At 45.4% G+C, this 12,087-nt stretch overlaps 1 protein-coding gene across 1 annotated transcript in view; it reads left to right on the forward strand.

Annotated features, from left to right (window-relative positions):
• Gnl3l (G protein nucleolar 3 like) overlaps window positions 1-12,087 on the forward strand; it is a 46,327-nt gene that overhangs the window by 21,674 nt on the left and 12,566 nt on the right. The window contains exons 6-10 of the mRNA XM_048336022.1: window positions 970-1,053; window positions 1,620-1,755; window positions 3,961-4,064; window positions 8,587-8,731; window positions 11,779-11,866. Of these exons, the coding sequence (XP_048191979.1) occupies window positions 970-1,053; window positions 1,620-1,755; window positions 3,961-4,064; window positions 8,587-8,731; window positions 11,779-11,866 (557 nt within the window). The remainder of the gene's footprint in view (window positions 1-969; window positions 1,054-1,619; window positions 1,756-3,960; window positions 4,065-8,586; window positions 8,732-11,778; window positions 11,867-12,087) is intronic.

The raw sequence follows: 12,087 nt of genomic DNA on the forward strand, positions 1-12,087 counted from the left end.
TATTCCGCTGAAGGAAAAGAAAGGATGTGGGGTTGGTGTGTGGAGGGGGGAGAATGAGTGAAGAGAGGAAAGAAAGCAGGGGGATTTGAGGAGGGGGGATGACAGGGAGTCTTACTTGTGACAGCACATTCCTGAAGAATGCTTTGAACCCCAAAGATTGGAAAGTGGCAGTGTGTGGGAGAAGCGATTCAGGAGAGCATAAAGGGGGAGAGAGAGGGGTGGGGGAAGGGAGGCTCCTGTGAGGGTTTCAACTTCCTTCTGGGCCCTCTTGCTGCCTGTCTGGCATCTGTTCTGGTCTTACACATAGAATATGTACCTGCCAGCTCAGGCTTGCTCCTCTGAATTCCAGTGCAGATATTGCCTCCCCACGTCCTATGCTTGCCATAGATTGTTTTTCTCACAACCCTTCTCTCAAATTCCCTCCCTTATATATGAGCCCGGGCACACTCAAGCTTCTGGCTGGTGCTCAAATTCACACATGCATGCACACTGGCACACGCCAGAACCATGTGTGTCTATCTACACTTGCTCCACTTCCCAGCATTTTTGGTTCCTCAGAATTACATTTAGGTGGGCTGAGACTCACAAGGCATTCCCAGCCTTCTGTGCTTTTCAAAGCCAGGGTTTGCTCACTTTGTGTTTCTCTTCTCTTCCCTCCCTCCCTCCCTCCCTCCCTCCCTCCCTCCCTCCCTCCCTCTCCCTCTCCCTCTTTTTCTTCCTGCCCCCCCAACTCCCCTCCCTGAATTCCCCTTCCTCTTTCCCCTCCCACTCTCCCTCTTCCTTCCCCTTCTCACTTTACCCGCCTCTGCTCTCCTGCTTTCCCTCTTCCCTCCCCCTTTCTCTCCCTCCTGAGACTCCCTCTCCCCTCCTCCTCTCATTCTTTCCTCCCCTTCCCTTTTTTCCTTTCTCCTCCCTGTTTATTTCCCACTCTCCTCACCCCCCCCCCCATTTTTCTTCTTTCTCTTTTAGGAGGAAGTTTTGCAGGAATTAAATATGTTTCCTCAGCTGGATGATGAAGCCACACGCAAGGCTTATTACAAGGAATTCCGTAAGGTACAGGGACCCATTCCTTAATTTCCTTTGTGAGAGGCACCAATGCATTCCCTCCCTCCCTCCCTCCCTCCCTCCCTGCCTCCCTCCCTCCCTGCCTCCCTCCCTCCCTCCCTCCCTCCCTCCCTCCCTCCCTCCCTCCCTCCCTGCCTCCCTCCCTCTTTCTTTCTTTCCCATTCTTTCTTTCTTCCTCCTTCGCTTTCTTTCTTTTCTTCTCTTTCTTGGGCTTGAACCCAAGGCCTAGTCTCCATCTCTGAGCTTTTTCAGCTCAAGGATGGTGCTCTGTCATCTGAGCCATACTTCAATTTCTGGCTTTTTGGTGGCTAATTGGAGGTAAGAGACTTTCCTGCCCTGGCTGTCTTTGAACTCTGATCCTTAGATCTTAATCTCTGAGTAGCTAGGACTTCAGGTTGAGCCACTGGTCCCTTGCCCAATCCATGTTCATTTCCTCTTCATTTCTGTTTTTTTTCCTCCTTACTGAGATTGAGACCTTTTCTTTCATGGGCTCAAGTGGCTACTACACAGTCTGTTTCCTACCTTCCACCCCTCCCTTGTTCTTTGGCCTGCAGGTGGTAGAATATTCTGATGTGATTCTGGAAGTCCTAGATGCCAGAGACCCATTAGGCTGTCGGTGTTTCCAAATGGAGGAGACTGTCCTGAGGGCAGAAGGCAACAAGAAGCTGGTCTTAGTCTTGAACAAGATTGGTAGGTGTTTGGCAGAATTGGGTAAGGTAAGGAGGAGATTAGAACTTCTTGAAAGACTAGCTTGGATCAGATAGTATGACCTAGCAACTTGAGGGGCCCTAAGTCTAGTCATACAAGGTAAGAATTCTTGTTTGAATTTTCAAAGGCAGGAATGTAATCTAAAGACACATAGAATGTAGCACAAAGTGAGGAGGGAGTCCAAACCTATCTTCCGTTTGGGATACTTTTCTTGCCATTTTGAGTTATTTCTGCAATTGGACAGGGCATGAGACAATGCCCTTCCCCCAAACTAGAGCCCAAAATTAGGGCAGAAGAGCTTATAGGAGTTCCTGAGGTCTGGGTCTTAGCCACCTGTGCTATTCTCTTCGAGCTGTTGGACAAGTCATGTCACTTCTAAGAGCTTCTAGTTCTGTAACTATGAAATGAACCATGAATGTCTGAGACTTAGAGGTTTGTTGAATTAATGATAAAGTGCTTGGTCCACAACCAGTTTGTCAGTTATAGCCATTCTTGCTATGGTCTTGTCATATAGTCTTTATTTTTGTGCTAGTCCTGTGGCTTGAACTCTGGATCTGGGCACTGTCCCTAAGCTTTTTTGCTCAAGGCTAGCACTTTGTCACTGAACTATAGCTCTACTTCCAGCTTCTTGGTAGTTAATTGGAGACAAAAGTCTCACAGAACTTTCCTGCCTGGGCTGGCTTTGAGCAGATTCTCGGATCTCAGGCTCCTAAGTAGCTAGGATTATACAGATGAGCCATCAGTACCCAACTGTCTTTCTTTTTGGGGGTGTTAGTACTAGGGCTTGAATTCAGGGTCTCATACACTTGCTTGGTGTTTTGCTCATGGCTAGTGCTCTTTTTACTCGAGCCATATTTCCACTTCTGGGTCCTTGATGGTTAATTGGACATAGAATTATGTTCACTTTTCTGCTTGAGTTGGCTTTGAACCATGAGTCTCAGATCTCAGCCTCCTGAATAGTTAGGATTACAGACATGAGCCACACATGCCTGGCTTAGTCCCTCCCCCTTTTTTGTTTAATGTGTTATATGCACAATATAATTTTTTTTTGCCAGTCCTGGGCCTTGAACTCAGGGCCTGAGCACTGTCCCTGGCTTCCTTTTGCTCAAGGCTAGCACTCTGCCACTTGAGCCACAGCACCCCTTCTGGCCGTTTTCTATATATGTGGTGCTGGGGAATTGAACCCAGGGCTTCATGTATGTGAGGCAAGCACTCTTGCCACTAGGCCATATCCCCAGTCCCCACAATATAATTTTGTGTGAATAAATTTAGCTCTGGGTGAGGGTGACTCATACCTATGATCCTAACTGCTCAGGAGGTTGAGATCTGAGGATTGCAGAATTCAAAGCCAGCCTGGAAAGACGAACTCCAGAGACTATTATATTCAATTAATCACCAAAAAGTTAGAAGTGGCATTGTGGCTCAAGTCGTAGAGCCTAAGCCTTGAGCACAGAAGCTTAGGGACAGTGGCCAGGCCCTGAGTTCAAGTCCCAGGACTGGCAAACAAAGAAGCTCAAGGACACCACCCAGGACATGAGTTCAAGCCCTAAGGTCAGCACCCCCCCAAAAAGAAACACCCCACAACAAAACCAAAAGCAAGTCCAACAGGTTTCATTGTTCTATTTTCACACATATGTGTAAACTATTTCAATCTTGTTTATCCCCCTATAACCTCTCCTTTTGTCCTTCCCCCTTTCTGGCTGGTACCCATTCCCAAACAATTTGTTTTATATTCCTGTCATTCACATTTAAGATACAGAGAGCAAGCACATTTGATATTTGTCTTGCTCAGTCTGTCTTACTGCATTTAACATGATGATCTCTAGTTCTATTGTTTATTCTTGACATTTGGTCCAACCTAGGTCCAGAGAGAGGATGGGAAATGCAATCTTTGGGAGGCCTCTGGTATCCTCACTTAGAAGGATGATGCCTAGGAACAAATAGCGAGTTTGTCCGTTTTCCTCAAGGGACTATACCCCCATCAGGGAAGGTCAGCTGACCTCAGAGCAGACTGTACTATATACTATATAACTCAAACCTGGAGAGGGGACCAAGATCAACAGGATTAGTGGAACAACTTAGTGGCAGGAGGTGGGAATAGCCTTGGGTATGGGGTGGGTGCATTTTTGGAGTTAGCCATGGAGATGATGTCCTCCTTTAAGTTCCATCTGTTCCTGTCTTTCCCAGACCTGGTCCCCAAGGAAGTTGTGGAGAAGTGGCTGGATTACCTTCACAATGAGCTGCCAACTGTAGCTTTCAAGGCCAGCACCCAGCATCAGGTCAAAAACCTGGTAAGCCTGGGGTCAGGGGCATCTAGCCTTCTTCATTATAGTCTGAGGCCAGGGTTGGGGAGTTAGTTATTTATCACTTGGACTGGGCCCTTCAAACCTTTAGTAATTGAATTGGGCCTTTAACTCTGAGGTTTTGCTCTGAGTGGTTTCTTAATTGTAGTTTCATTTTGAATTGCTCTTCAGGACACATTTTTTTCCTTTTCAGCTGTAACGTTAATAAATCCTTCTGTAGATTTGGAAAATACAGTTTAACTGCTTGTTCACTTTTCAAAAAGATATTTTCATTAATTTTTCTCTTTGAAACAAGTCATAGTTGCTGGGTACCAGTGGCTCATGCCTGTAATTCTAGCTACTCAGGAGATTGAGATCTGAACATGGCCATTTAAGCCAACCCAGGCAGTTTGAGGTTAGCCTAGACAGAAGAGTTCAATAGATACTATTTCCACAATAACCATCAAGAAACAGGGCTGGTAGGATGGCTTAAGTGCTAGAGTGTCAGCCTAGCAAACATGAAGCAATGGATTTAAAGACCCTAGTATAAAAAAGATACATAAGCTTCTTTGTTAAATGGCAAAAAATTCAATACATATCCTAAAACGTTTAGGAGAATGAGGGAAGGGGTGGGTTGGGAAGGGTGGATGAGATTATTGAAAGGGGTGACATTGATCAAGACACTGTATTCATAAACTGCTTTGTTTAATGGAACCTTCTTTTATACAACTATTTATTTGGTTTTTGTTTTTTGCCAGTCCTGGGGCTTGGACTCAGGGTGTGAGCACTGTCCCTGGCTTCTTTTTGCTCAATGCTAGCACTCTACCACTTGAGCCACAATGCCACTTCTGGGTTTTTTTATATATGTGGTTATACAACTATTTAAAGATAATTAAAATATTCAAAACATTATAGTACCTCCTAATGACATCATTAATATAGAAATGCATTTTCCAGATAGGAGGCAGGCTCAGTAGTAGTAACACCTTACTGCTGTTTCTTATTGATTGGATTGATTTTGCTGGTATGGGGGCTTGAACTCTAGGCTTTGCTCTCTTCCTCAGTTTTTCTCTGCCCATAGTTGGTGCTGTACCACTTGAACTACATCTCCATTTATAGCTTTTTTCTGGTTAGAAAAAAGAGTCTCCTAGATTTGTCTGCCCTGGTTGGCTTTGAACCTTGATTCTCAGATATCAGCTAGGATTATGGGCAGGAGCCACTGGTTCCTGGCTCAGGTTTTCATCATTATAACCAGTGTGTCCACAGATGGTATTGTCAAGGATGGCTTCTTGGCATGTGAGCAAGTGTTGGTGTGGAAATGGAGTGGTAGACACTGACAATTGCTCTTCATAATGGCTATACAATTTACCCTCCGGGCCAGTGGGACAAATGAATGTGTTGAGACGGTCTCTTTTTTTTTTTTGCCAGTCCTGGGGCTTGGACTCAGGGCCTGAGCCACTGTCCCTGGCTTCTTTCTGCTCATGGCTACCACTCTACCACTTGAGCCACAGCACCACTTTTGGCTTTTTCTGTTTATGTGGTGCTGAGGAATCCAACCCAGGGCTTCATGTATGTGAGGCAAACACTCTTACCACTAGACCATATTCCCAGCCCCCGAGACGGTCTCTTTCTCTATATCCTTGCCATTACATGATGGTACTACACTTTATTTTTTCTGTAGACACACCCATTTTTATTACTAGTGGCATGTGATTTTCGAGGCAAGCACTCTACCACTAAGCCACATTCCCAGCGCCTGGCATGTGATTTTTCTCTCAAATCAAAGTTATCCAAACTGAAATCCTATATTAACAGGATCAGTCTACATTAAATTTATTTAAATAGCATTACCATTTAAAGCTCTGAGAAACATGATATCTCATTTATAAATTTTTGCCCTTTCTGCAGTGCTAGCGATAATAAACACATGGCTTTTGCACATGCTAGGCAAGTGTGTTCTGTTTGAGTTTCACACACCATCCCATTTTTTGTTCTTTTTGATGATAAATATGCTTTCTTGTTTTTGTTTTTAATTTTTTTTTTTTTTTTGGCCAGTCCTGGGCCTTGGACTCAGGGCCTGAGCACTGTCCCTGGCTTCTTCCCGCTCAAGGCTAGCACTCCGCCACTTGAGCCACAGCGCCGCTTCTGGCCGTTTTTCTGTATATGTGGTGCTGGGGAATCGAACCTAGGGCCTCGTGTATCCGAGGCAGGCACTCTTGCCACTAGGCTATCTCCCCAGCCCTTGTTTTTAATTTTTTAAATTATTATTAAGTAGTTGTACAAAGGGGTTGTAATACCATAAGTCAGGTTAGGAGTACAATGCTTCTTGCCAATGTCACCCCTTCCTTTGTTCCCCTTCATTTTTCCTCTTTTGTCCCTACTCACAAGTTTGGATATAATGACTGCATTTGTTCACCTTTCCTCCCACCCTTTTCCCCTTAAACATCCTTTTTGAACCACTGTTTTCTGTTTGTATTCTACCTTAAGGTTATGCCCTTTTTTTGGTAGTAATAGGGTTTGAACTCAGGAGCTCATGCTTGTAAGGAAAATGCTCTACTGCTGAGCCACACCTGTAGCCCTGTTTTTCACTGGTTATTTTTAAGGAAAGGTCTTACTTCCTGCCTGGGTGCACACCTAGTCTGTGATCTGTCTATACTTCACATTGTTGCTTTGGTGGCTGGCACATGCCATTGCATCTAGCTTCCCTCCATTGAAATGGACTCTTACAGGCTTTTCTCCCTATTCTAGTATCTATTTTTTTTCCGGAGTGGGGGGCTGGTCCTGGGGCTTGAACTCAGGGCTTGGGTACTGTCCCTAAGCTTCTGCTACAGGCTAGTGGTCTACCACTTCAGCTGGAGTGCCACTTCTGGACTTTTCCTGAGTAGTTTCTTGGAGATGAGAGTCTCATGGACTTCCTTGCCCGAGTTAGATTCAAACTGTGATCCTCAGATCTTTGCCTCTTGAGTAGCCAGGATTATAGGCATGAGCCACCGTGACCCAGCTTGTTCTGGAATCTTCATGCTTCCAATCTCAACCTTTCATGTAGCTTATAATGACAAGCACACAGCATTGTACTCAGCTAAATGTATGCCCTTTTAGGTTACTCTCAATTTTGTGATATTAGTAACTATGCTCTGGTAACCAGTAAGGGAAGTGCAAGATGAGGAAGGGCGTTCTGGGAAGAAGAGATCGCATCAGGAATAGAAATAGAGGTTGAAGTGGTTGTAGTCCAGGCACCATCTTACCTTTACATGGGCAGGAAGAGGGATATCACTGGTATGTACTTGAGGGCACTGAGTCTGGGAGAACGGAAGCAGGCTTTATCAAGAATATGCCCTGTGAGAAGTAAAGCTGGAATGTAAATTTTGTCTACTTAGAACTAAGGTGTCATGTTGCCTCTTATGTGGATCATAAGAGCTGGTTGTCACTCAAGAATTGATAGCTGGTGGCTCATGCTGTAATTCTAGCTACTTGGGAGTTTGTGATATGGGGATTGTGGTGCAGTGCCAGCCTGTGCAGACAAATCGGAGAAACTCTTACTTCAAGTTAACCAGCAGATAAAGGCATTGTACATATGTTCTTATGCATATTATGTTAGACCTATAACTTTCTCTTAATATTAAAGTGAAAAAACACTAGCAGAAGTTCATAAGTAGAGGCATGTTTCAACTTGTAGAACACCAGCTGCTAGAAAAAAATGCTGATGGAGAGTCTAAGGCCCTGAGTTCAAGCCCCAGTAGTGGCATGAAAGGAAGGGAGGAAGGAAAGAAGGAAGGAAGGAAGGAAGGAAGGAAGGAAGGAAGGAAGGAAGGAAGGAAGGAAGGAAGGAAAGAGAGAAAGAAAAGAAAAAGGAAAGGCAAGCCTAGAAATAGAGGGGCAAAGGGAAAACAAATGCAGCAGTGGTATTTAGTAGACACTATATTGAAAATTGTTGTGGGTGGGGATGGGATGGAAAAACGAAGAGATCGAGGGAAGGGGTTACACTGTCCCAAAAGAAATGTACTCATTACTTGACTTATGTAACTATAACTCCTCTGTACATCATCCTTAAATAACTAAAATATTTTTTAAAGAGGGAGGGAGTGAGGGTGGTAAACATGTGAAGAAGGAGCAGGGAAAAGAGGAAACTGGAGATACAAAGACAATGGAGGGGAATCTAGAAGCACTATTCAGGGCTATGTGAGAGGGTTTTTGTTCAGCTCTCTTTTTTTGCCAGTTCTGGAGCTTAAACTCAGGGCCTGAGCACTGTCCTTGGCTTCTTTTTGCTCAAGGCTAGCACTCTACCACTTGAGCCATAGTGCCACTTCTTGGTTTTTCTGTTTATGTGGTGCTGAGGAATCAGACCCAGGGCTTTCATGCATGCTAGGCAAGCACTCTACCTCTAAATTATACTCCCAGTCCAGGCTTTCTGTTCAAACTGTGGAGCTCAGTAATCTTCAGAAGGTACTGAATGTTCCTTTGTAGGTTGGAAATCTGGGTTCTGATGGCCTCTCACACCTGATTCTGTTCTGTGTTCTCCTTTGTCTTCTAGAGCCAGTGCAGTGTGCCAGTGTCTCAGGCCTCTGAGTCACTGCTGAAGAGCAAAGCCTGCTTCGGGGCTGAAAACCTCATGAGGATTCTGGGGAACTATTGTCGCCTGGGTGAAGTGCGCACCCACATCCGTGTGGGTGTTGTGGGTAAGGCTTGGTGAAACAGTCATGGAACCTGGGCTCCTTATGACAAGGAATTCCTTGAGAGAAGGGGACCTAGGAACTAACCGTGTGTTCCCTTTATGAGGAGGAATAGAGTGGTTCAGGAAGGGTTTGGGATTTATAGTTTGGGTAACTGGGCATAGGGGAGGCACATTTTTGTTTTTTTGTTGGTCATGGGGCTTGAACTCAGGGCCTGGGTGCTGTCCCTGACCTCTTTTGCTGAATGCTAAGGCTCTACCACTTGAGCCACAGCACCATTTGTAGTTTTCTGGTGGTTAATCAGAGATAAGAGTCTCAGGTACTTTCCTGCTTGGGCTGACTTTGAAACATGACTCTCAGATATCAGCCTCCTAAATAGCTAGGACTATAGGCCTGACTCCCCATCGCCTGGCTGGGAGGCACTCTTACATTCCCACTATATATTGAGTGACCAATTGTGTGGTACCAGGCTTGGAAGTGGTCCCATCTCCTCTTGTCAGAGCTGTGGGAAGGAATCATGACTACCTGCCCTTTTATAGATGAGAATATTGATATCCAGTGAAGGGAAAGAGAACTTGTGGAGCTTATCCCTGTGTAAGACAAGGCAGAGCCGAGGCTCAAACCCTTAGTATCACAAGAGGGCTCACTAGAACAAACAGGGAAATTGAGAGAGGCAGGGACAGATGATCAAAGAAAGTGGTACCAAGAGATACATTGGAGAATGGGATACTGAGAATGTATAGGTTCTGCCAGACACAGAGGAAGACAGAAAAAGACTCAGGAGCTAGATGGCAGAGTTGGTCAGGAGTGGAAAGTAGAGATAAATTTAAATGACAGAGGTATGCAGCCTGAGAATGAGGAAAAGAGAAACAGACACACACATGCACAGCCTCAAAGAAATGCCAAAAGGGACATTGAAACATGTCTATATAAGGAGACCTTTAGAGGGGATGTGAGAAGGGTAGAGACATATCAGGTATGTGGACTTGTAGACATGAGTACCTTAAGTAAAACCTAGCCATAGGGATGGGGACAGATTCAGAGACACACCCATAGGCATGGGAACCTAAGTACATTTATTTACATCCCCACATGTGGACTCAGGCATAGACTTGGAGGAGGTGCTTCTAGAGATACGGATAGAGGCAAAATACATACAGACCAAAATTTCCCCTCCTCAGCTCTGCTGCCCTAGGGGGGAAAAAGCCACAAAGAGACATACCTATGACCCTCTGACACAGCCCTAAGTCACAGAGAGAGACAAATATGCAGACATATCTGTGATGAGACAGATAAATGTCTATATAGAGAGAGCTTGAGACAGAGAGGGAAACGGAGACATAAAAAAGGAGGAAAAGGTGTTGGAGGTGTGGCTCAGTTGGTAAAGCACTACCTAGTGAGCAAAAGCGTCACGTACTAAGTTTGAGTTCTAGCCATAGACCAGTTTAAAAAAAAAGATGAGAAGCTGAGAATTGATGGTTCATGTATAATCCTACCTATTCAAGAGGCTGAGAGATCTGAGGATCAAGGTTCAAAGCCATCCTGGGCGGGAAAGTACATGAGACCCTTATCTCCACTTAACTAGCAAAAAACTGAAAGTGAAGGCATGGCTCAAGTAGTAGAGTGCCATCTAAGTGAAAGTTCAAGGCCCTGAGTTGAACATGTATGCACACGCACACATCCATGCATGTGCAAACACACACACACAAGAAATAGAGGAAAGGAGCCTCATGGGAACAAGCTCAGGGGCCAGTGCATGGAAACAAGAGGGAGGAGTGGGCCCAGAAAGATACTGACAAGAGGTTTTTTTTTTTTGCCAGTCCTGGGCCTTGGACTCAGGGCCTGAGCACCATCCCTGGCTTCTTCCTGCTCAAGGCTAGCACTCTGCCACCTGAGCCACAGCGCCCCTTCTGGCCGTTTTCCATATATGTGGTGCTGGGGAATCGAACCAAGAGCTTCATTTGTAGGAGGCAAGCACTCTTTGCCACTAGGCCATATTCCCAGCCCCCTGACAAGAGTTTTTTAAGAGGGAATTAAAAAGAGAGGCAGAATTGCTGGAGTGGAAGCCAGGCACCAGTGGCTCATGCCTATAATCCTAGCTACTCAGGAGGCTGAAGATCACAGTTTAAAGCCAATCTTGGCAGAAAAAATTTAGAGACTCCTATTTCCAATTAATCAGCCAAATGTTGGAAGTAGAGGTGTGGTGGAAATTGTAGGGTGCTGGCTTTGAGCAAAGGGTAGAGGATCTGAACAAGAGCATGAGGCCTTCATACTGGCACGGTACTGGCACAAGAATAATTGCAGGAGTCTGTAGTATTAGATATAAAGGACAATGGCCAGAACAAGAACGGGATGCTTAGAGACAGACAATGCAGAGAAACAGATTTGCTGGAGAAATAGACTGAATGGGAGAGATCCAAAAAAGGAAAAGAAAACAGAGAATGACCAAGAGACACTCCAAGGCGGGAGGGGCCCAGAAACTTCCTGGGATGCTTTACGAACATAAGTGAGAGTGGTACACAATGGTAAATTTATGCACACAGTGAGAACAGTGAGAAAGAGAGACCCAGGAAAAGAGAACCTATTCACTGGCTGAGAGCAGCTTATAGGTTTCCCAATACACATACACACCATATAGGCAAAGACAGTTGCATAGAGAGATGGATATCTGGAGATGAAGCCTTTCTCCTGAGAAAGCATGCACCCGAACAGATGGCCCTCTTTCCTACATTCTGCAAGTCCAACTTCTTCTGTTGGATCATGTCTGCAAGACCTTACATGGTGCATTTCTGCATGGCCCCTTGTGGGTGGGAGGTGAGGGGTTCCATCTAGAGAGCAAGCATGCTCATAAAGCAAAAAACCCAGAGAGAGCTAGAAAGGCTCTGTAGGGACTTACTTGGTCAGGGAGTGGGGTAGGAAGGCAGGAAGCCAGGCTCTATTTTTGGTTTGTCCCTGACCTGGTCACTGCCTCTGCCAGGACCTCCCTCACATAGGCAGGCCTGAATGTTCCAGAGGGTTCTTTCTGTCCTGAGCCATCTGCTGCTACTTTGCAGGCCTTCCAAATGTTGGAAAAAGCAGTCTGATCAATAGTCTGAAGCGCAGCCGTGCATGCAGTGTGGGAGCTGTTCCTGGGATCACCAAGTAAGCACCTGGCTGCTCCTCCACTCTGTAACGCATTTGTATTACTGTTATCCCCAAATCCCATGCCTTCGGTCTCCTGTCCATATCCTAGTTTGGGACCATTCTCTGGGCCTTCATGGGTAAGGCCTGTTAGATGTGTTCTTGGCTCCCAGATGAGTGCTTTCTTATGAGCAGCTTGAAGCTTCCTAACCACTGCAAGCTTAGATTCCCCATGAGTAGCT

This window comes from Perognathus longimembris, chromosome 28 (genome assembly GCF_023159225.1).
Source record: "Perognathus longimembris pacificus isolate PPM17 chromosome 28, ASM2315922v1, whole genome shotgun sequence".
NCBI classification, from domain to species: Eukaryota; Metazoa; Chordata; class Mammalia; order Rodentia; family Heteromyidae; genus Perognathus; species Perognathus longimembris.